Below are 23,305 nucleotides of genomic sequence, written 5' to 3'. Positions count from 1 at the left end.
CCCATCAGATACTGCTGGTTTTTGGATTTGCAGCCCAGGTTGCTTTCTGGGTGTTGCTAGCTGCGGGGCAGACATGGCATAACCCTGCTACGAGACCCTGGGGAATCCCCGCGCTGTGCCGCACCCCACCGAATCACCAGAGATGGTTTTGCAGCCAGTGCAAGGAAGGGTCAGGAGTGGCTGCTCCCCTCTCCAACGGTGGCTTTCCTTGGGGAATACCAGCCCCGTGCCCGCTCCTGCAGCCCTTTGCTCACAGCTGCAAAATTTGGGGGAAAATAAAGAGATTTAGAGGCAGCGGCACTGCCTTGAGGAGGTGATGCCAGAGCTGGATTCCAGTCGTGAGATGGTGGGTGAGCATCGTGGTGACGCTTCATGTGCCCCAAGACCTGGTGGGGAGCCTCACCCAGCTGCTCTGGGGCTTATCAGTTTATTACTATTTTTTATTTTTAATTTGAAGGTGTAATCAGGGCTGGCTTGACTTTATATATATGTGTGTGTATATATATATATATATGTGGAGGATAAGGAGGAGGTGGAAGGATGAAGAGAGCCTCCATCCCACTGCCTGCGTGGTCCTGCTGAGCCCTGGGTCAGGGGACATTCCCCGGGTCCCCCAGCGTGACAGGGTGACCCCGGGGCCCAGCACCCTGGGGTCCCACCGCACAGCGAGCTCCGAGGCGCCTGTAGATGAGGTTTGGGGCATGAGGCTGCCCAAAGGCGGCACTGGAGTCAGAGCCCACCCACGGCCTCCCACCTGATTTTCAATTTAAAAACCCAGTACGGTTTTGGCGTCAGCTGCGAGCCGATGAACGCCAGACGGCAAAGGCGGGTCGCCCCCAGCCTTCGTTTTCAGTCCAGAACCTGCTCTCTGCCACTGGGACTGTTCCTCCTCCTCCTCCTCCCCCTCCCCCTCCTCCTCCTCCTCCTCCTCCCCCCCTTCCTGCTCCAGAGCCGGTGGGAAAGTCTGGGGCTGTTGCTATTTTCTATCTGTTGTTGAGGCCTCTTATCGCTTTGCTCTTGTCTGCGTGCCGGCTTTCAGAGCGGCCAGGGTCTCACTCCTGGCAGCCCGGAGAAGTCCCCCCTTTTTATTTTCTATATTATTATTTTTTCCTTCGATTTAATTTACTAAGCACAAAGAAGCAAGAAAAGGTTTATTGTTCCTGCACCGGGAGAACCTTAATTTGAGTGAAATGATCAAATCATTACCTGGGTAACGATGGGTTTTCCTACCACTGGAAGAGCCCTGGGAATGCCGACCCTCGTGCCCGCCCGGACCCGCATCCCCAGCCTGCACACGGGTGACATGGGCACATCACCTCTGCTTCCTGCAAGTTTTTACAATCGCTGTAGTTTAAAAAAAAATAATAATTGGGGGAAAAAAAAGAAGAAATCCTTCCTTGTTATCAAAAAAAAAAAAAAAAGGAGGGAGGGAGAACAGTTAATCGTCGAAGCGGAGTATCTTGGAAGGGAGCATTTTTTGGCTCTTCCCCTCTCTGTAAAGCCAGCCTCAGTAATTCAGTTTTAAAGCATGAAAAAAGGGAGTTGATGAAATTCCACTATCAGCACTGAACCAATATGCAAAATATCTCGCCGAAAATCAAATAGCTATTATGTTTTCATTTCCATTTCAGCGTATTTGCTTAATGAAGAATAGACAGATCAGGCAAGCCGAGGGAGGCTGTGTGCGGTGATAACTGTGCAGGGCTTCCAGCAATCCCGGAGAAGTGACGCTCAGCTCCCTGCTCCATGCTCCCTCTCCCTCACTGGCTTTTTTTTTTTTCTTCCCCACCCCCCCCCAGTCCTTTTTTTTTTTTTTTTTTTTTTTTTTTTTTTTTAAGCTATCCAGTAGTTCATTTAACCCACGCAGCCAGCAGCGCTGGGAGCACCAATGCCAGAGCATCCCCCAGGGATGTGTGGGCAGGCTGGGAGCAGGATGCTGCAGTGGGGCAGGCTGGGTGCTGGGATGCATCCAGGGACCGCGGTGACATGGTGCCGGGATGCTGCCGGCCAGCCACCATCCCTGTAGGCAGTCAGTGAAGCTGCCCTACCCACACCCCAGGTTTTACACAATCGCCTCTATATGGAGCATCCCCATCTCTCTCCTGGCTGGGGCTCGGTGTGTCAGGGCAGGATGCGGGTGGTCGGGGCACCCCTGGGTGGGTGCCACATGCAGTCCCAGAACCGTCCATCCCTCCCTGGCCACATTCATCCCTCCCTGGCTAGGCTGGAGGTGCCAAGCCATGGAGCAGGCGAGAGTCGGGTTAACTTTATCAGAAGCCCAAGAGCCGTGAAGGCGTGAAAGAAGAAATTAGCCTAACAATGTTTCATTTACAGCGAGAGAAACGATTTGTTAGCTGGCGATTGTTTCTGAATATTATCAGAGCCTTTTAATTGTGCTGGAACTGAAATTAGCAGAATTAGAATAAATTGCCTTCCCTTCTCCGGCAGCCTCTTTATTCACGCTCATTGTTGTCTGCTTTGTATAGATTATGGGCTCTTTGTTCTCCTGCTGTAAATATACATGCCTGGAGTCACAGAGAGCAGCTGAGGTCTGCAGACAGTTTGTCCACCACCGTTCCCCTGCCCGCGCTGGGCTTGGCAGGGTGGTGCTGGGTGGGCACCGGGCAGCCCCCGGCTGGGCTTCGTGCGGCGCGAGCCACGTGCGCCGCCGTCTCTTTCTTTCTTGATTTCGGCGTGGATGGGGGATGCTGCGTTGCCGTGGAAACGGCAGCGTTTGGCTGGCAGGGCTGTTCAGGGCAGGGGATCCCCCGTGTGCACCCCGTTTGCATCCTCTGTGCGCCCTGCTTGCAACCGCTGTGCCTGCCACATCATCCCCTGCTGTCCGGGGCTGTGGGTATGGTGGGGGGCTGTGTCACGGCTGCCCTGTCAGGCGAGGGGTGCTGGGGACTGTGGGGGACAGGCTCTGGGGTCCCTCACCCCATTTGGGGCAGGTGCGGGGCAAGGTTTGGGTGGTAAGTACGGCTGAGCGGTGCAGCAGGCTGGGCAACTCACCGTGCCACAGCCATGTGGCAGTTCTGTGTGGGGACCCCACTCGCTTCCCCAGCAAGTGTGGGGCTCATTCCCTCGAGGTCTTGAGGGGGAACCCGGCATCCCTTGAGGGACATCAAAGAGCAAGATGGTGGCTCTACAAACCTCCCTTTGACAGGGGACAAGGGAACCCAGGTTAATAATGGACCACATGGCTGGCCAGGGAGGGGGTTTCTCCCTTCCCATGGCACGCAGAGCTGCCAGGCATCTCCTGGCCCCACACTCATGGTGGGTCACAGAAAGGGACCTTTGCCAGCCCCCGAGACACTGGCATCCCACATTTCCTAACTGGGAAAAAACCTCAGGGGTTTCCAGTTCTCCCCCTCTAACCGCCCCCTCTGTGTTTTGGCAGGTTCCCTGGCAGCAATGGAGGAAGGCGAGGATGGCCCGGCGGGGGACAGGAGCCCCTCAGAGAGGGAGGGGGCTGCCTCGGACCACGAGGGCTCTGCTGAGCGCGACACTTCCAGCCCCCCCAGCAGCGAAGGTGAGCCTTGCCACATTGCCAGGGGGCTTCCCATGGTGTCCCCCCTGCCACAGGGACAGGTTCCACCACCGGAGCAACCTGCCAGGCATGCCAGCATCATCTCTGCTGTTGGTGCATGGTGTTAATTAGCAAATGAAGTATCCTGCCTACCCGAATTGTGTTGGGCTGTTGGTTACGTGAGACCCCCCAGTTTCCCCAGGGTGCTCCATCCCTCCAGCCAGTGGCAGGACCCGCTGAGGGCAGCCTGGCCCCGGTGTGATGGTGAGCAACCGGCTGGGAGCAAGGAAGGGCTCCCCGCAGCCAGTGCAAGCAGGAGCAATCCTGGCTTGGCTGGGCCAGCAGCATGCTGGGGTGGGCCACCGGCTGGGCTGCTGGAAACCGGAGGCGGGTGGCTTGCCACGATGGCTGCTAATGAGCTCGGTCACCCTGTATCCCTTTCAGCACCTTTCACCCGCCCCGGTGCTGAGCCACCGGTGGCAGCGGAGGGATGTGGGGGTGCAAAGTGACCCCCTCCAGGGATGCAAAGTGACCTTCTGGGGCGCAAAGTCACATCCTGTGGGGTGCAAAGTGACTCCCTGGCCACCGAGGCCACAGGTGCTGGCAGCGGCGGTGGGGCAGACGGGGATGGGGGCACAGGGCCGTTGCTGCCTGCTTCCTGCCCACGCCGCCTGCCTGCCGCCGTGCGAGCCGTGCGAGCCGTGCCCCACCCCAGAGGTGGCTGTGTTTCAGGGCCGGGCTGAAACAGTCCCCAGATATCCTCTAAGTTCCTTCCTGTGGAGGTGGGGGCAAATCCTAATCAGTTAATGTTTGCAGTGCCCTTCGAGATAACCGCGGCAGGGCAAGGCTGCACCGGCTAATGGAGCCGGCCAGTCCCCGGCAGGCAGCGGGGTTCCCGGCAAACACCCGCTGCCTTCGTCTGCCAGCAGCCGGGGAGCAAAGCATCCCCCAAAACTGCAGGAGCCGACGCGGCAGCGCAGCGGGGACCCACGCCAGCACCCTGATAACGGGCGCAGGGAGGGCTCGCCGGCAAACTTTGCTCGGCAGCAGGGAGAAGCGAGCGGCTCTTATCTGATGGGGGAGCTGGGCTGGGGGCGAGGGAGCCGGGAGCCTGGGTGCGGAGCTGCACCTGGCACTAGCCTGCCTCGATAAAAAGGTGATAGCAGAGATAACGCCGAGCAGCAATAACGGCCACTAAAGCTTTCAGCGCGATGGATAAAAATCGATATGCCAGGCACTTTGATTTATAGCCAAAAATAATAGGACTTTTATACCCGGTGATTGATTTATTTGATGTTAATCATTCCGCTTATCACCTGTATTAATAATCTCCAATGCTGGTGACGTCACCCCTGGGTGTTCGCTCTGGCGCCGATCGATTGGGCTCCGCGCTGGTTATCCGCCCGGGACGCAAAGGCAAACATGTACTTTGGGCGCTAATCTTCCACACTGTCATATGCAGATAGGCCTTATCAGCTGCATCTCCAGCAGCAGTTAATGGAGAAAATAATTGTTATCAAGTTGCTATGAATACGCCACAAATAGAGCCGTGATGGGAGTGGGGCTGAACCGGGTGACGTGGGGTCCATGGGTGGGATGGTGGAGAAGTAGGGGGGGGGTTCAGCGGGGTGGGAGGTGGGTGGCCGTCTGAGGGTGGCTCGGGAAATCCCTGGGGAGGATGGATGGGTGGGCTTGGCTGTCCTTATGAGTCATCCTGTGGGGTCCCCATGACTGGGCAGCCGGGGGGTTTGGACACAGGGATTTCGAGGAGACCCCCCCCCATGGACATTCGTGAGAGTGAATCCCCTTCTGCACGCATCCTGGCCCCGTGGTGGTGCTAGTCCAGTGGTCCTGACCCCTGTGGGATGCCAGTCTCTGAAATTCCCTGCGTGTGACCTGCTGCCTTCCCTCTCTTGCTGCAGAGTCCAGAGACTCCTTGGAGAGTCCGAAGGAGCTGGAGAAGCCGGATCCTGGAGAAAACGCGCGGGAGCCGGACACCTGGAATGGGCCAGGTGAGTCCCCGCTGTGCAGCCAGTCATCCTGCTCCATCCCAGCTGGACCGCGGGCTGGAGCAAGCCTCTTGCAGAACGCAATATGAGGAGGACTGGAAGCACTGGGAGCTAGACAGGCTGCAAATAAGTGAAAAAATACCGTTTCTGCTGGGAAAGGAGGTACGAGATGATGGTTGTTGTCCCCCAAGCTGCTGTTGGGATGGTAAAAGCCAAGCCAGGAGCCGCAGGGATGTCGGCACCGTGGCTGGTATCGCGCTGCCAGCGCAGGGAGGGTTTGGACCCCATCCTGCATTGCCCCGTGCTCGCGTGGGCACTTTGCAAACATCCTGGCAACCACAACAGCGACGCTCGAGTGGTTTTATGATGGTTATCAAAACCCCCAAGGAGCAAATACAGCTGTCTATCTCCCTCTCAGCATCTCCGCGCCAGGGCCGCTGGCACCGACAAGGCCAGGCACGCCGTGTGGGTACCCCGCGCCCTATCACCCTGCTATCTCCAAACCGACCCGCCGATGGGGTTACAGTCGGGCTCCGCCGTGCAGATTGGGTTTGTGGGTGCCAGTCTGCTGGGGACGGCACCCAGCAGGTGGATGGGGACGGGACCGGGGGAAGCTGACACCCCCAAGGGTGGATGTGCTGCGTTTTGGGCCCCATTGGTGCCGGCAGCGCTCGCCCCCAGCCCGCTCCTCCCCAGGGAGCCCCTGGCTGGGCGATGCCGGTGATCTGGTTTTGGAGCAGCCCCGTGGAGCAGCGGGTGATGGGAAGGGGTGACCCTGATGCAGGACAGTGGTCACCCTTGCATGATGGACGCGACGGGGGGGATCCTGGTGTGTCCCTAAGGCCATCAGCGTCCCACTTGGGCTGGGCAATGGAGAGGCCTTGGGAAAGGCCGGCTGCCAGCGCACATGCTCCTGCAGCTGCCGAAATCCCCACGGCCCAGCAAGGAGCCATGGCCCTGCTCCTCCTTCCCGCCCCAGCCAAGGGGAAGCTCTCGCGGCTCCGCTGATATCCCAGCCCTTCCTGCGTGCCGAGCAGGAAGGAGCTGCGAGGCCGCCCCCGGCTCCTCCTTATCTGCTCCCCAGCCCTTTGCCCCCAGCACCGCTGCACTCCCCGCTCCGGCACTGGCATCCCAGGGCAGGGCCGGGGGGGGGGGGAGGGGCTGCGGTGCCAAACCGAGGGGTGTCCCTGTGCCCCGGGGCTCACGGCACTGCGCAGCCCCATATCCTGGCAGCACCGTCAACCACGGGCTCCCCAAAAGGGACCACGAAGCCTCGACCCTGGCCATGCCTCCCCTTCCCCCTCTTCCCTCGCCAGAGCGGGTTATTTGCATTCTTTATGTAAAAGAGATTTTATTATCGCCTTCTCTCAGCCCATCTCTATTCTGGTAATTGGAGTGGTATTAATTTCTGTGTGGCTGGGAGTTGATGGCGGTCCGGCGATGCTGCAGCGATAGGGTGTTCCTTTCGCACCAACCGCCACGATAGCCCGTCTATCAGGCGCTCTGCAGGCTCTGCACTTATCAGGGATGGAGCTGGCGAAAAGGGAAACTCTGAGCAGCCTGAATTTTCTTTTTTATCTGGCAGGATCCGCCATATGTCAGCAATGGCAGCTGCGAAGATGCGGCGCGACACGGGAGGGGCAAGCGGGCTGCTCCGGGCACCTTTGTTCGCGCCCTGCGGGGGTCTCACCTTCCCCTGGCCCTTTTTTGGGGGGCTACTGGGTCACCCCCACTATGGTTTTGCCCTGTGGGTCTCCAAATCTGCTGCCCCGAGGTGCATCGCTGTGCCAGAGGCTTGGCAGCCCGGGGATGCAGCGTGCCAGGACCTCGCCGTGGGGCTCCTTGGCCCCGCATGCCGGCACAGGAGAAGGAGTATTTTGTTTTATCTTTGAAATGACCTTGTTAGCTGGAGGGGGCTGCTGCGTGCCTGGCTGATATGCAAATCCCTGGGAGCTGGAGAATGTAATCCTCGACTTGGGAGCCTTTACAGATGTGCCGGGGTGCTGGGACACCTCGGTTGTGCTTCCCAATGGGATCGCGGGATGGAGCGTGGCCACGCTTTGTGCCCACCCAGGCCAGCCACTTCATCCTCTGGTGGGGCTGGAGAGGGGATATCCATCCTGCCCAAATTCCCCCAAGCCCTTCCTTGCAGCCTCACCAGCGGCTCTCTGCCATGCCTCAGGTTTCCATCTTTCCCACCCATTTTTGTTTGCTCAGGAGCAGGGTGGTAGCGAAGGCTTCCAGGAGCACCCGCAGCCTCCAGCTCCCCTCCCAGGGCTGTCCCCTCGTGCCCATCGCTGCCCACCAGCCTCACCAAGTCAGGCAAATTCTCCCAGAGGGATAAGGTGAAAAGCTTCAGCAAATTTCACAAACGTGGTGATGTTGGGACAGGGGAACAGAGGAGAGCAGAGCCCTGCTGAGGGACAGGCTGCTCAACCGCATTACGAGGCACTGGCGAATCCCCACTGGGAGGCTGCAGCCCGGGGCAGCCCTGGCGGCACTTGCCTTTCTGCAAGGTGGAATGAAGCTTTTTGCTTTTGTCCCTGTGGGGACACCGGTGGGTCGCTGGTAGGGAAAGGATGGAGCAGATGGGACCAGACCCAGGGGTGGCTCTTGCCTCGTCCCCCTGTGGCCGTGTCCCACCACCCTCCCTGAAAGAGCAGGTCACTCCCCTTTTCTGCGTCAGCATCACTATTTGGGTCTCCACCAAGATTTCAACCTTGCTGAGCCCCCGATGTCCCGCTGCCAGCTCGTCTCTCTGGGGTTTATTTAATTGCTCCTGGGTGGTAACGATGACTCTGGGTTAATTACAGAACATGGCACAGGGTCCACCTCTCCCAGCACCAGCCGTGAACCCAAAATCCATCCTCACCACAAGTCCTGTATGCAGGGTACCGGGACGGGACGGAGCAACTTCTTATTTTTTTGGTGCATCTAATTAAAACTGCAGACTTTTTTTATTTTCCTTTCCCCCCTGCCTCCCCCTTCCCTTTCGCCTCCCGCTCGCCTTCAGTTGTGTTTATCTGTGCCACGACTCCTGCCTGAATAATCTCTGGCTGCCCGGAGTTTGTCTGCAAACCTCAAGGTTTATTATCAGGGCGAGCAGGGCATGATGAGGAGGGACGGCTTGTCCGGATGGCCGGCCCCGCGCCGCATCTGCCCCATTGCTCCCCCTTCCCCTCCACCCTGGTATGTGTGGGTGGGAAAAATTATTCCAGCTATTTCTTTTTATCACTGGGAACCGGGCTGAGCAGCAGATAGTTGTGTTTGTGTTAGATTGCTGGGGGACAGGGAGAAGTTGGGGTTCGGGACAGTAACCCCCCTGAGTCAGGGGGTCCCCCAAGGCCCTGAAAACCCCCTACCTGGCTTGCGTCCGACAAAGCCACGTCATGGCACCAAAGGCAGTGGCATATTTGACATCAGAATGGGAATGGTCCCAGTGGTGGCACCTGTCTTGGATTGGGGACATTGAAGAGGACCCCATCCCTACTGGGGTCTGTACCTGCAGATCCCTGCCCTCAGCTCAGCCTCCGGGCACATGGCAGGGTGGAGGGATGCTGAGGACCGTTAGGGGATGTTGATGGTGTAAAGGGATGCTCAGGCTGGTTTGGAGACACTCGATAGGATGCTCGGACTGGTTTGGGGACATTGCTGAGTGGAAGGATGCTCAGACCAGTTTGGGGACACTGCTTGGGGTGCAGGGATAGTTGGGCCAGTTTGGAGACACTGCTGGAGCAGAGGGATGCTCAGACTAGTTTGGGGACACTGCTGGGGTGGAGGGATGCTCAGGCTGGTTTGGGGACTCTGCCAGCATGGGGGGACACCCAGACCAGCATTTCCCATAGCCTGGCAGGGACACTGCTGCGTCGGGCAGTGCTGGGGGCTGTTGACATGCCAGCAGCATCCCCTGCTCTATCCCTGTCTTCCCTTCCATTTTCCCTTGGGAAGGAGAAGAATGTCTTGCATACTTGGGGTGAGAGCCCTGAGGGCAACACTGCCAGGCTCATGGTGACTGACAGCTGTCAGTCACTGCTGCCTTGCCACTCTGGATCTGAGGACTGGTGGGGTTTAGGGCTTGTTCGAAGCTGAGCTCCCGACCCCTCTCCTACGTCTAGGTGCTGTCCCCCTGGGGTCCTCCCACCCACACAGATAGGCCCTGCCCAGCACTGCGGCAGTGACCCCCCCATGTGGTCCCCCCTCTTTTCCGGAGGGGATATCTACCCTCTGCATCGGCTCCGGGGGCCCCTTCGCTCCCCTTCCTCCCCCCTACCCGGCTTCCTGGCCCCCCCAGCACACCCCTACCCACTGCCTGGCACCAGCCTGGGCAGAGCCAGCGGGTCCAAGCAGCCCCACGCGTGGGGACAGAGCAGGGACAGGGGGTCCCTGGCACAAGGGTCCAGCCACCCCTGGCAGCCCTGGGGGGAGCCAGGAAGTTTTCCTCCTCCTTATCCTCCCTGAGCGTTTTCTGATGCTACTGCAGGTGCTTACAGCTCCCATTTATATCTGGGGATGGGGACCCCCTGAGAGCCACATCCCAGCAGGGCATAGAAACACCCCGAATGCAAACATCCCAGGGAGGCTTATCGGGATGCATCCTGCTGGGGCAGGGCACCCCAGCTTACGTGGGGCGTACGGGAAGGGCGATCCCCAGGCGACGCATGGCACGGCTGGTGCCCGCCCTGCTGCCGGTGCCTGCCAGCTGTGGTGCACAGCTGGCAAGCTGGGTGCCCAGACCTTTTGGGGTTCAACACCTCCTGGGTGCCGTTGCCCCCTCCCTGGCCTGCCCAGGCGCCGGGAGGTGCCCGCTCTGCTCACCCGGGGTAGGTCAGAGCTCCTCCATTAACCAGGGGCAGGGTTCAGCCCGATAAAGATTTGCTGTTGTACTCTGTCAAAAAAAAATCAATAAATTGCAAGCGATGGGCAGGAGCGATAAAGGCAGAAGTCTCCCCCCCCCCAGCTCCCACCCCGCGGGGGCAGTGGGGTGCCCTCCTGTACCCCAAAGCAGGGGGCAGAGCCAGCGGCAGCCCAGCTCTCCCACAGCTGTTCCCTCTCGGTCTGCGGCAGCACGGCCAGAGCAACCCCAGGCTGAGCCCAAGCAGGCAGAGCCCAGCAAGGCTTGAATTTAAACCCTCCTCGCTCCTTTGTCGTCCCCAAGGCTGCCCTGATTACTCGAGCACCCGGGACGGCAAAGCTGGGATAATCTCCTTAGCCCCTTTGGAGAGATTTCCCTTTGTGAGCGGAGGTGAAGAGTGGAGATGCTGCGTGTTCACAGCTTAAGACTCTTCCCAATCGGCTCCCTCCATCTTATCGGAGCGGTGCCATCACATCATTTCACTAGTTGAGTTGTCAGGATTTATTCCTTCCGCCGTGCACTCGCTGCTTCTAAAAACAGCAGCTGGGGCACACCGCGGGGCCGAGCCAGGGCGGCTGCCGGGGGAGTCGGGGCTTCTCCAGCTCGGCTTTCCCCGAGCAGGACTGGGAGAGCCACGGGAGGTTGGGTACCAATAGATGGATGGATCAATCCATCCATCCTCCCTCCCCCTTGGGGGCTCCCATGCCACAGGGACATCCTGCACATGCTGGGATGGGAGCAGAGACCACCAGTTCATTCCCGTTCTCCCAGGCTCTGCGTCACCAGGGCTCAGGTGGGGGCTGTACGCGGGGTTGTGGCCCCCAGGGCTGGCAGCCCCCAGGGCCAGGCACAGAACGCTGTATTAATAGGAGCGGCACGCGGCATGGCTGGTGCTGGGACATGGTCCCATGACACCCCGATAGCAGTACTTATCCAGATAGTATCCAGGCAGCTGCAAACATTGCGGGGACCTCCGAGCCCAGATCCCCGCCGAGGGGCAGAGCCGGTTCATTCGGATTTGATTAAAGTCACAGGGATGCAGTTGGGGCGAGGGGATGCGGGAGCTGCTTGGGGATGGGATGGAATAGGTTTGGCCCAGGGCCGCCCTTCCCTCCTGCTCACTCCCACCTGCAGGGAAAGCAGATGTGGGCACATGGATGTGTCTGCGCTTCGGGAGCATCCACACGGGACGGCCACAGGAGCTGGCATATCCCCACCCGTGGTGCTGTTTATTTCCCTGGCTGTAAGGGTGCTGTGGGTCACCTTGCGGATAGGCTCTTGTGGGAATTCATCATCATCACACCCCGTTCACCCCATGCCGGAGGAAGATGCAGCCGTGTTGCACGGTGATGCCTCACTGGCACCATGCGACCCCGCAGGCTTCCTCCCCACGTGCCCTGCGGGTCCCCGGGGACGCGGGTGCCAGCCATGCCTTCTCAGCCATCAATCGCCCGATGCGTGGCCGTGGTGTGATGACAGGATTAATCTTTGCTCTCCAGCACAGCTCAGCCTATTTCTTTGAAATCTCTCGATAGGGAGATAAGCCGAGGTGCAGTGCTGGGTGAGCAGGCGCTGCCGGCCTGGGGGGGGGCAGTGAGCAGCCCCAGCACCCCGTGTTTCAGCAGCAGGCAGAGCACTGGGGTCCTTGTTGCGCTGAGCAGGTGCACCCAGCTCACCAGGGGCTTTTTTCCACTCCTTTCCGCCGCTTTTCTTTGCAACCCAAAGCAAACAGCCGGGTCCCTGCCCAATTTGGTTAATGATCCGGAGATAAACCCTCCTGCGATAACATAACGGCGGGGCTGGTGGGCGGCGGGGCACCGCCTGGCCAGGGACCGATGGCCAGACGAGATACCCGGGGTGGTGTTCACCTGCCGGGGGGGATCCCGCGGGGAGGGCAGCACCAGAGCAGGGCTGGCGCCCATGGACTTTGCTCCTTTCCACTCACCAGGGAGACTGCTGGGGGTCACCTGGGGCACCCCACAGGTTGGCACCAGCTCTTCCCAACCTTCCCAGGTTGCAGGCAGGGTGATGTGGCTGAATCCGGCACCTTTGGAGCATAGGGATGGGGATTGCTCCATGCTGTGTGGTTGTCCCCACGCGGGGACATAGCTCGCTCACTTCGGGTTTTGTTCCCAAGTGCGGGCAGCGTGAGCAAACAGCATCTCCCAGGTCACCCCATCCCGGCTCAGCATCATTTTCCTCGTGCCAAAGGGAGAAGCACAGCAATGCCGTGTGCTTAGTTTGAAAAATGACCGTTTTCCTTCTCTTTTTTCCTTGGTGTATGAATGTGGGTGCAGCCGAGTACCGCAGGGGCTCCGGCAGCATCCCCAGCCGGGCACAGGGACACCCACTGGGACAGAGAACTGCTCAGGACCACTGGCTGGGGTTCACCCCACCGCCACATCTTTGGGGTGACACTGCTGGATTGGGCCACTGGCCGGTGCCGTGGCCATCGGGTGCTGGCGGGGAGCGGGGCCAGCTCCGGCAACACTATTTTTGTCCCCCTGTCTGGAACGGTTTTCTCTTTATCAGCGCCTGCGTGTTTTCTCTGCTGGGGTTTGATACACAGAAGATGAAGTGCTCTGACATGGGAAGTGTCAGGCGAACGCTCTTATCTCAGAGACATGGTCTCCTGACCCAAACGCCGCTGATTACCAGTGAGACAGGGGGAAGGAGGGGCAAAAGGGGGGGCACAGGAGGGGACGTGGCGGTTGGGCTCCGTTCCCCAAAAGTAGCCAGACTCTACAGGGTGGCAAAGCCAGCGAGGAGCCACCACCATTGTTGGGGCTCTCCTGGGGATTTGGGGATTCGCTGTCCTCTCTCCGGAGCTGAGGGGGTGAGGGCAGGCAGCCTGGGATGCTAAGACTGCATCCTGGAGGGACCCCAGCACATTGGGAGTCAGCCAGGTGTTGGGAACATGGGGCAGTGTGCACCGTGCAAGGGTCCAACTGCCCAGCTCAGCGCCGAGGCCCCGCTGATCATCGCATCCTGCTCCCTGCCTGCTCCCCGGCTCCTTTGCGGGAGGGACCAGCCAGTCGAGGGGCTGCTGCTGCCCCTCCTCATCATCAGTTGGTGCTTGGGAGTAAATCCCATCAGCTCCTCAAATGTCCCAGCCCTCCTCCTCCTCCCTATCCTGGGATGGACCTGGTGGGGGCACAGGCAGGGGGATGCCAGGGATGCGGGGAAAGGGCATGCCAGGGATGCAGGGTGGCCAGAACTGGCACTGTGCTCACTCCCAAAACCACTTTGCTAGGGATGAAATCTCAACTAGAAACAGAGCCAGGATCCCCGCGGCCAGGGCAGCTTTTGGAGCTGCTGGGCCAGCACCAAGGGCTCCCCGGCTGAGAGCACCAAGGTGTGTGGGAAGGGGAAGCAGGCAGCCCTGCCTGCACCCCGGCCGGGCAGAGCGCGTCTTTCCCTTGTGTCTACTGAAGGCTGCGGGCACGGGGATGGAGGGTGGCATGTGCCTAAGCGTGGGGACCAGTCCAGTGACCCCAAAGACCTCGGGGACCTTCAACACCTTCACAGACCCCCTCTCCAGCCCACCTCCCGGCAGGTTTTGCTGAGGGGGATTGGCTGCTCCGCTGGGATGTCACTCAGAGCCACATCCTTGGCGGCACAGGGCTTCCTCAGCGGATGGAGGGGACCCGTGGGTGGCGGTTGGACCCAGCAATCGCCGGTGCTGCCAACCCGTGCTCACCACCCAGCACTTCCAGTCACTCACCTTAATTTACCCCAGCGTCGAGAGGATCCAGATGTCAGCCCAGCTAATAAACACATCAGATTTCAATCTCCGCAGCCATGGGATCGCTTTATCCTCCCCGCGCTCCCAGCTCGGAAAGCAATTTTGCCTTCAAACGAGTGCAGCCTCCTCCCTGCCCACGGGACCTGGGCACCAGCTGCATCTGCTATGGAGCCTTCGAGGGACAGGGCTCTGGGCACATGGCCTTAGGGGGGGCTCTTTTCCCTGGCATGATGGTGGGGGGATCCCACTTCTTCTCCAGAGCACCCTGGGGAGTTAGGAGCCTTCCTGGCTGCAGATGGGTGCCCTGGGCACCCTGCCTCGCTGGTGGCCCAGTGTTTGGCTCGCTGTCCTCGGGGAGCATCTTGGTTTTGGGGGAGCAGTGTCTGGCCCCTTCGTGCTGTGCAGCAAGGGGCAGCCAGCGCACATCCATCTCCGTATTGGTTACCTGCCATCTTATCTGCGCTCCGAAAGACAAAGGCACAGTTAAAACATTTTAGAGCAGCCTTCATAGCGTATTAACATGTTATCTAACCCATTAAACCAGAGGCTTATCAGATAATCAAAGCCATTAAGCCCTGAAGCTTCTGCAACTTTGGGTGCCGGGATGGGAAATGCTCCTTCCTCTCCGCCACTGTGCTGTGCCTGGACCCCCGGGCCATGCCCGGACCCCCCAGCGAGTGGCCAGATCCCACCCACCCACTGCAGACACAGCCCCACAGCACTCAGCTCCTGGTGGGTGCCCATGTCTGCAGGGACCTGGGGCTGGTGCAGGCCAGGGACCTGGCTGGGGGGCATCATGCCGATGCTGTGCCTGTCTCCCCACAGATGAGCTGGATCTGGCTGTGCAGGAGGGGGAGAGGCAGGTGCGAGCCCGCAGGAGCCTCCCCGAGGGCTTCTCCTGGGGACCCTTCCAGGGCAGCATCCACAGCGAGCCGGCATCGCCGGGGCACGGCGAGATGGTAAGGAGCACTGCCGCGGGCTGCCAGGGATGGTGGCAGGGAAAGTCCTGAGGAAACAAGTTGTTTGGGGAGAGGAGTTCGTTTGGAAGGGATTTTCCATGCTTGAGCTCCTGACTCCCTGGGAATCTCGTGGTTTGGGTGGCCAAGAGGTTCCCTGGCCATACACTCCCAAGCTCAGAGCATCCCCACAGGCCCAGGGATGGGATGCTGGCCATGCCCTCCCATCCCTTCCTGTGCATGGCTGCAGGCAAGCAGGCTGCTTGGTGGTACACGTGCCCTCACAGAGGAGATGTGGTCTCTGGGTTTCCCACCCCACATTTGCTCCCAGGGGGCTCTGCTTGTGCCTAGAAAGCGCCAGGGCTCTGTCGCCCATGGGGAAGGGGCAGGAGAGGAGACAGCGCGGGGCGCTGGTGGCTCTCCATGGCAGGAGCACACTGCACCGGGGTGAGCACACACCCTGCGGTGTGTTGTGGGTGCTGGATCCGCACATCCCAGTCACATCCTTCCCCTGCCCCGGAGGTGCACGCCAGCAGCTCCAGCCCAGGATCTTTGAGGCTGGAGAATCTCACCCGGGCTCCATCCCCACCTCCTTCTCCTCCCTCGCTTGCTCTTTTTTTCTCTTTTTTTCTTTTTTTTTCTTTTTTTTTCTCTTTTTTTCTCTTTTTTTTTTCTTTTTTTTTTAGCTCAGGCCCGTTTATCTTTGCCGAATTAAATCCTTGATTAACCCTTATCTGCCCAGTTTGGCTCCCTATCTCCTGGTTGGCGCCATGTGTCCAGACACCCGGTACAGGATGATTGATTTCTTAAAGATATGCGCGGCTTTTTTCTGATACTTCATTTATTGTCTAAATATTTTTGCTCCCATTTCAGCAGCTCCCTTATCGAGCCCGGCTGATGATTCCCAGCCCTGCTCTCCTCCACCACTCGCCTCCCTCCCTATCTCTGCTTGGGGAAGCGAGGAAGGAATCGCAGCCCCATCCCTGATATGGGCTGTCGCCCTCGGGTCCCTTCGTCTTTGTTGCTGACAGCAGGGGGGGCGTGCAGGGGGTCTCCCCCAGATCCTGCCTGGCTCTGCTGTTCGTTTCCATGTGGAGATTATCCCATCCTGGGGTTTTAGTGGGAACTGGGAACACCGGGTGGCTTTGATGCCTCTGTGGCACGGAGCACCATGCGTGCCCATCGCTGCACTGATGGAGGAGAAGGAGAAGGTGGAAGAGGAGGAGGAAGATGCCTTCCCACCCCCAAGCTGATCCCATGGGGCTCCCCCAAAACAGCCTTTCTCAGGAGAGTGTGCAAACCCACCAGCGTCACCAGCCCAGCAGTGCCAAGGGACCATGGAGCCCCACGTGCTGGCTCGCCCTGTGGCTGTCCCCCCACTCCATCCCTGCCCCGTGTCCCCCCGGCCTCGGGTGATGCCCATGGCGGGGGGACAGCGAGGGCATGGGGCCGTCCTGATAACACCATCCCAGCGGATGCAGAGAAGATAGGGTTTCCGATGGTTATCGGGCTGGTGCAGAGTGGAGACACTGACCTCTTTGTTCCAGGGAGAACAAGGAAGGGCTTGACGCAGGGGCTGGGGCCACCAAGGGGAGCTGGGGCAGGCACCCTGGGGTGCTGGGAGCACCCTGGGGTGCTGCAGGAACCTCCTTCCATCAGGAGGTACCCACAGATCCCCCCCCGCCCCCGCACAGAGCAAAAGCTCTGCAGAGACCCTCCTCTCCCTCCTGGCCTCAGCACAGGTCATGGAGGGGCCACCATGGTCCCCAAGGGAGCTCAGCCCGGTACCACCAGCAGCACCCATCCCCGCCTCCCCTGCAGGGGGGCCCTAAGCCCCCAGCCTCGTTTCCCACCCGCTGTCCCTGGGGGCAGGTGGGTTCCCGCAGCAGCGGCAGCAGCGTGCGGGTGCTGCGGGTGCACCATGGGCCGTGCGCGCGTGTGTGCGAGCGCCTGCCCGCGCTTGCGCGTGGGGTTTATCACGCTGCCAGCACTCGGCTCCTGGCGGTGATAAGGCCTCAACCGGCTGCGACTGTCAGGCTGAGTTGGAGGGTTTAGAAATATTGGGACGAATAATTAGATTTCATATCGTTACTGCGGCAGCCATCGGAGGATCAGGCAGATTAATTTCCCTCCCCCCCCTTCTGCTCATTAATATTCATTAGCGATGCGGGAAGGCAGAGCCGGGCATGAGCTGAGGGAGGCTGCCGCGGCTCCCTGACCCCAGCCCGTTTCGGGGCGCGGTGCTCACCCCCTCTCCCTGCCCTCAGAGCCCACCCGTGACGCTGGTGCTGGGGGACGAGAGCTGCTGGCTGTCCCGGCTGCCCCTCGTGCCTGGAGAGCCCGACGCCAACGCCGTGATCTACAGGAAGGGTTGGTACCAGTGCCACGTGTCCCCGTGCCTGGGCTGGGGGGCTGGGGGGGCCAGGCATGGCCACCTCGGCACTTGGGTGGGGGAAGGGGTGCTACTGCGGAGGGATAGGTCCCTGTCCCCCCTCCATCCCTGTGCCCCCAGCCCGCTGCCGGTGCCTGCCCACACCTGCCAGCACCCATGGCCCCCCCACAGCTGCTGGGGCAGTGTCTGCTCCTCTGTGACCCAGCACCCCTGTCCCAGCCCTCCCCAGCTGCTGGGGGATATGAGGAGGGTCCCAGCACGCAGCGGCTAGTGTAAATACTGGTGCAAGCAGTAGTGCAAGTGTTGCTGCATGCAGCTGGGGCAAGATTTGGGGCAAGCACTGGTGCAAGGCTCAGTGGAAGCATTACTGCATGCATTAGTGCAAGGCTCAGTGGAAGCATGACTGCAGACATTGGCATAGGACTCCATGCAAGCATTACTGCATGCATCGGTGTAGGACTCAGTGCAGGCATTACTGCATGCATGGGTGCAAGGTGCAGCGGGAGCGTGGTGCAGGCATTACTGCATGCATGGGTGCAAGGTGCAGCGGGAGCGCGGTGCAGGCATTACTGCATGCATGGGTGCAAGGCGCAGCGGGAGCATGGTGCAGGCATTACTGCATGCATGGGTGCAAGGTGCAGCGGGAGCACGGTGCAGGCATTACTGCATGCATGGGTGCAAGGCGCAGCGGGAGCATTACTGCGGTCGTTGACATAGGAGTCGGTGCAGGCATTACTGCATGCATGGGTGCAAGGCGCAGCGGGAGCGCGGTGCAGGCCGAGGGGAGGCTCTGGCAGCTGGGCCCGGCAGCAGCGCTCCGGCGCGGGCAGACACCGCCATCTCCAGGCAGGCTGGGGCTCAGCCATGGCTGGGAGGAAGCACCAGCTGCAGCTGGGGACAGGGACAGAGGGGACAGGGGTCCCAGAGCCATGCAGGCAGCAGCCCAGCAGCAGGACGGGGAGGGTCCAGGGGGTGGGTGCTGACTGTTCCCCCCACCAGACGAAGCCCTGTGGTGCCGGACGACGCGCGCCCTGAGAGAGGATGAAGCCGTGTGCGCCTTCGTGGTGGCCGAGCCGCCGGCCATCCCCAACAGCCACGCGGTGAAGGCAGAGCCCAGCGACTCGCTGTACCCGGCCGCGCTGCACTCGGACATCCAGCTGCTGCCGCAGCAAGCCGGCATGGCCGCCATCCTGGCCACCGCTGTGGTGAACAGTGAGTCCCAGGGGACGGAGAGCACGGGGAGGGGGGACATGGTGAAACCTGCGGGGCCAGGACCATGCCGGGGGTCCCCAGCCTGTCGTGCACATGGTCTATGTCCCTTCCTTGTGTCCTTTTCCTGCTGCAGAGGATGTCTTCCCATGCAAGGACTGCGGGATCTGGTACCGGAGCGAGCGCAACCTGCAAGCCCACCTGATGTACTACTGTGCCAGCCGGCAGAGTGCCAGCTCGCCCGCCCTGGAGGAGAAGCCCAAGGAGACCTACCCCAACGAACGCGTTTGCCCCTTCCCCCAGTGCAAGAAGAGCTGCCCCAGCGCCAGCTCCCTGGAGATCCACATGCGGAGCCACAGCGGTATGGCACGGCACGGCACGGCATGGCACAGCACGCTGCTGCAGCCTGGGGACACCGAGCCACGCACAAGGACCCCGGAGCCTGCTGGGTGGAGGGGCAGGGAGGCTGTGGGGCTGCAGCACAGCTGACCAGTTAGATGAGGTTCTCCCCCAGCTGGTTTACTGGGTTGGGTCAGCTCACTTGTAGGGCTTCCCCCATCTCCGCCCTGTAAAGATGGAGAGGGCGTGCTGCTTCCCACAGTCGGCACCCTCCTGGCTGGCACAGCTGGCCCTCTGGGGTGTGCCCGCGGTCCCTGTCCCACTTCCCTCGGCGCTGAGCGTCCACCTGTCCATCCATCCTGCAGGAGAGCGGCCGTTCGTCTGCCTGATCTGCCTGTCCGCCTTCACCACAAAAGCCAACTGCGAGCGTCACCTGAAGGTGCACACAGACACCCTGAACGGTGAGTACTGCACGGTGTCCCCACAGGGACACCCCTGTCCCCTCCAGCACAGCCCAGGACAGGGACCTGCTCCCCGCAGGTCTCTGCCTGCCCTGCTGGGTGCCATCCTGCCTGCTCAGCCCCATGCCATGTTCCCTGCAGGTGTTTGCCACAGCTGTGGCTTCATCTCCACCACAAGGGACATCCTCTACAGCCACCTGGTCACCAACCATATGATCTGCCAGCCGGGCTCCAAGGGAGAGGTGTACTCGCCGGGACCAGCCCTGCCCACCGCCAAACCCCTCGCCCCCGGTGGGTACTACAGGCTGTGGGCACGGGGGGACGCGTGCCAGCACCCATGCAGAGCCTGGCTTCACCACTGAGGGCCGTGTCCCCAGACGGCTCCAGCCACGAGGAGGGGGGCAGGGGGACAGGGGGACGGGGTGAACGCGCCTGTGCTGGGGATGGCGGTAACGGTGCCTCTGTCCCCTTGGCAGGGCTGAGCCAGACGAACAACGCATCTCTGCGAAAGTGCAGCCTGCCGGCGTTCCTGCCCGAGGGGCTGCCGGCGCTGGCACAGCATGTGGTGCTGCATGGCCCCCTGCCCGCCCCACCGCCTGGCCCCGACGCCACGGGCCCCCCAGCACCGCCCACCTCACCCCCTGACACCAGGGCTGGCAAGCTTTCACCACCAGCCCAGCCACAAAACGGGGAAGGGCCATCATCATCATCATCATCCTCCTCTTCCTCTTCCTCCGGCGAGGCCATCCGCGTCAAGGAGGAGCCTGCCAGCAGCCCAGCCAGCGAGGCGGAGGCGCCGAAAAGCGGTGGCCCCGGGGAGGGGGGCGGCAGCCCCGACGCCTGCTCCCGGACTTCATCCCCCCGCAGCCTGCCCTCGGCGAAGGTCAAGTCGGAGCTTGCCAGTCCCACGCCAGGCTCCAGCCCGGTGCCCAGCGAGCCGGGGACTGGCACAGCCGGCGGCACCGTCTTCCTACCCCAGTATGTGTTCGGCCACGAAGCCGCAGTGGTGCCGCAGGCGTCGGAGATCCTGGCAAAGATGTCGGAGCTGGTGCACAGCCGGCTGAAGCAGGGCCACGGCAGCGCAGTGCCACCCAACATCTACACCGGCACACCGGTGCCCAAGGGTGCCACGTGCTTCGAGTGTGAGATCACCTTCAACAACATCAACAACTACTATGTGCACAAGCGTCTCTACTGCTCCAGCCGGCACCTGGCCGAGGACAGCGCCCCTGGGGTGCGCAAGCTCAAAGCCCCCCCCGGGGCACCCAAGGGTCCTCCTGCCCCAGGGACACTGCTGTCCCCGCCAGCAGGCGATGGGCAGGGGACACCGGCAGCAGACGGGGATGCCGGACAGGATGCCACGCCACCGGCCGCCACATCAGAGGTTAAGGCAGAAGAGACGGGGGGCAAAGCGGGGTCCCCTGAGGCAGAGGGGGGGTCAGGGCGGTGCAGTGAGGACAGCCAGAGCCCCAGCAGCTCGGCAGGGGATGAGGGGGACGAGGACCCCAGCAAGACGCTATGCGAGGCGTGCAACATCCGCTTCAGCCGCCACGAGACCTACGTGGTGCACAAGCGTTTCTACTGTGCCTCCCGCCACGATCCCCCCCTCCGCCGCCCCAGTGCCCCCAAAGTCCCCTTCATGCCCCAGCCTCTCCGCACCCGCAAACGCCGCAAGCTCTACGAGATCCACGGGGCTGCTCACCGCCCCGCTGAACCCCCACCAGCCCCCGACCCCCTGCCAGCCCCTGACCCCCCGGGGGCTGCCCCCTCGCCCCGCTCCAGCCCGGATGCCGACGGTCCCATCGACCTGAGCAAGAAGCCGCGGTGGCAGGGGGATCCGACGCCGGCACCAGTGCTGCCCTTGGCCGACTACCACGAATGCACTGCCTGCCGCATCAGCTTCAACAGCCTCGACAGCTACTTGGCCCACAAGAAATACCAGTGCCCGGCCACCCCGCTGCAGCCCCGCACCCTCGAGCACCTCCAGAAGATGAAGGGGACCATGCCAGCCCCCCTCAAGGGTCGGCGCAGCCCCAGCAGCCCCGGCGAAGGGGACCCCGAAGGCGTGCGGGTGAGGGCAGCTCCGGCGGGGAGCCCTGGCATCCCCTACCCCGGTGCATCCGGGGCGGACTCACTGCAGCGACACCCTAAGGGTCCCCTGCCACCCCCGGGGGCGAAGGGACCCCTGGCTGCCTGTCCCTACTGTCCCCTCAATGGGGCCATCAAGAGTGACCTCCTCGAGCACTTCCGTAACGCCCACGGGCTCTTCATTGCCAAGCCGCTGGTGGCCGGGCAGGGGCTCCCTGATGCCCCAGCACCCAGTGCCGGCAGGACACCCGAGTCCCCGCTGCCCACGGCGTCACCCCCCCACCTGCCTGCACCCCGCCTTCGCCGGGACAGCTTCAACGGCAAGGAGGGTCAGGATGGCAGCCCCCGGGCCCCCGCCTCACCCCGGCCCCCCGCTTCACCTGGAGCCCCCGAGGGACTGCGGGAAGCCACCCGCAAGCCCCCCACGCCCCCTGCCTACACGGACAGGGGCGTGCAGACCCCCCCGGCCAAGGCTGTGCCCAGCCCGGTGCCCAACGGCAACCACAGGTACTGTCGCCTCTGCAACATCAAGTTCAGCAGCCTCTCCACCTTCATCGCCCACAAGAAGTATTACTGCTCCTCCCACGCCGCTGAGCACGTCAAGTAAAGCCCCCCCGACACTGCCCCCACCCCACCGCTCGCCGGGGGGGGCTGCAGGGGCTGGGGGACTGGGAACCAATGGCTGGCACCCCCTCTTGCAGGGGTCAGGGTGATGGAGGCTCCACTGGGGCAGCTTCAGGATCCGCAGGTCCCTCCAGTATCCCCAAACTGCACCCCAGGTTGGGGGTCTCACGCGCCCCTGGCCAAGGACCCTGTGGCAGGGGTGAGCACGGTGCTGGTGGCCCTGCCCCAGCCCATGGGCTGTGTGGTGTCCCCACCTCTGCCTCTGCTGCAGCCAGGGCCAGTGCCAAAGGGAAACTGAGGCAGGGAGAAGGCACATGGCCCTGCCCTGGCCAGGGAGCTGCAGGAGGGGCTCTGCCCCCAAGTAGACACTACAGGGGTGGGGAGGGGGTACAGCGTGGCTGGGCTTGGCCCTGGGCACCCTAGTAAGCATGTGGGTGCCCCCCAGCACAGACCGGACCCTGCAAGGGGGCAGCACTGAAGGCAAGGATGAAGCTACCCTGGGAACTGTATGTATAAGTGTGTACAGAAATAAATATGTCTAATAAAGCCGGGCTGCTGCCTGCATGCAGGGGACACCACGGGGCCTGGCATAGCCACCATCACCCCATGGGGTCAGGGACATCGGGCTGGGGACATCAGGTGTGTATAGCCATGGGGTGGCAGGGACAGCTTGCAATATCGGGGCAGAGCATCATGTCCTTGTGCCAGCATCCCTGAGTGACACCCACCTTGCCCCAGGTGTCATACATCTGTGTCACAGAGTGGGGTGTCACCAGCACTCCCTGGTGGCACCCACCTTACCCCGGCTGTCACACGTGTGCTGTGGGCTGGGCTGTCACTGGCACCCTTCAGTGGCACCCACCTTGCCCTGGGTGTCACACGTCTGTGCCACGGGGCCATGCAGCCACCAGCCCCTAGGCCGGGCTCCAGCTGGTGCTGGGCTGCAGGCTGATGACTCATTAATTATGAGGCTAATTAAACTCCCACAGCCACAGGTGGGTTTGTGCTGCCCTGAACCTGGTTCAGGTCTCTGCCACATCAGCAGTTCCTGCACTGGAGCCCCAGATCCCTGCAGTGGCATCCCCAGGTGAGCATGGCTTG

The 23,305-nt window shown here is 61.5% G+C and overlaps 1 protein-coding gene across 3 annotated transcripts in view; it reads left to right on the top strand.

The window, feature by feature from the left end:
- ZFPM1 (zinc finger protein, FOG family member 1) overlaps positions 1 to 22,750 on the top strand; it is a 39,765-nt gene extending 17,015 nt beyond the window's left edge. For 2 of the 3 annotated variants that reach the window (XM_080410627.1, XM_080410628.1), the window contains 9 exons: positions 3,401 to 3,532; positions 5,452 to 5,541; positions 14,961 to 15,094; positions 17,359 to 17,461; positions 18,483 to 18,695; positions 18,829 to 19,053; positions 19,397 to 19,492; positions 19,634 to 19,783; positions 19,969 to 22,750. In XM_080410627.1, the coding sequence (XP_080266753.1) occupies positions 3,401 to 3,532; positions 5,452 to 5,541; positions 14,961 to 15,094; positions 17,359 to 17,461; positions 18,483 to 18,695; positions 18,829 to 19,053; positions 19,397 to 19,492; positions 19,634 to 19,783; positions 19,969 to 22,187 (3,362 nt within the window). In that variant the 3' untranslated portion in view covers positions 22,188 to 22,750. The remainder of the gene's footprint in view (positions 1 to 3,400; positions 3,533 to 5,451; positions 5,542 to 14,960; positions 15,095 to 17,358; positions 17,462 to 18,482; positions 18,696 to 18,828; positions 19,054 to 19,396; positions 19,493 to 19,633; positions 19,784 to 19,968) is intronic. The other variant, XM_080410629.1, reaches the window with a different exon arrangement.
- Positions 22,751 to 23,305: the final 555 nt, after the last annotated feature.

This window comes from Falco punctatus (assembly GCF_963210335.1).
Source record: "Falco punctatus genome assembly, chromosome: 14".
NCBI classification, from domain to species: domain Eukaryota; kingdom Metazoa; phylum Chordata; class Aves; order Falconiformes; family Falconidae; genus Falco; species Falco punctatus.
Note: the sequence above shows the minus strand (reverse complement) of the source record. Positions and strands in the feature narration are given on the sequence as shown.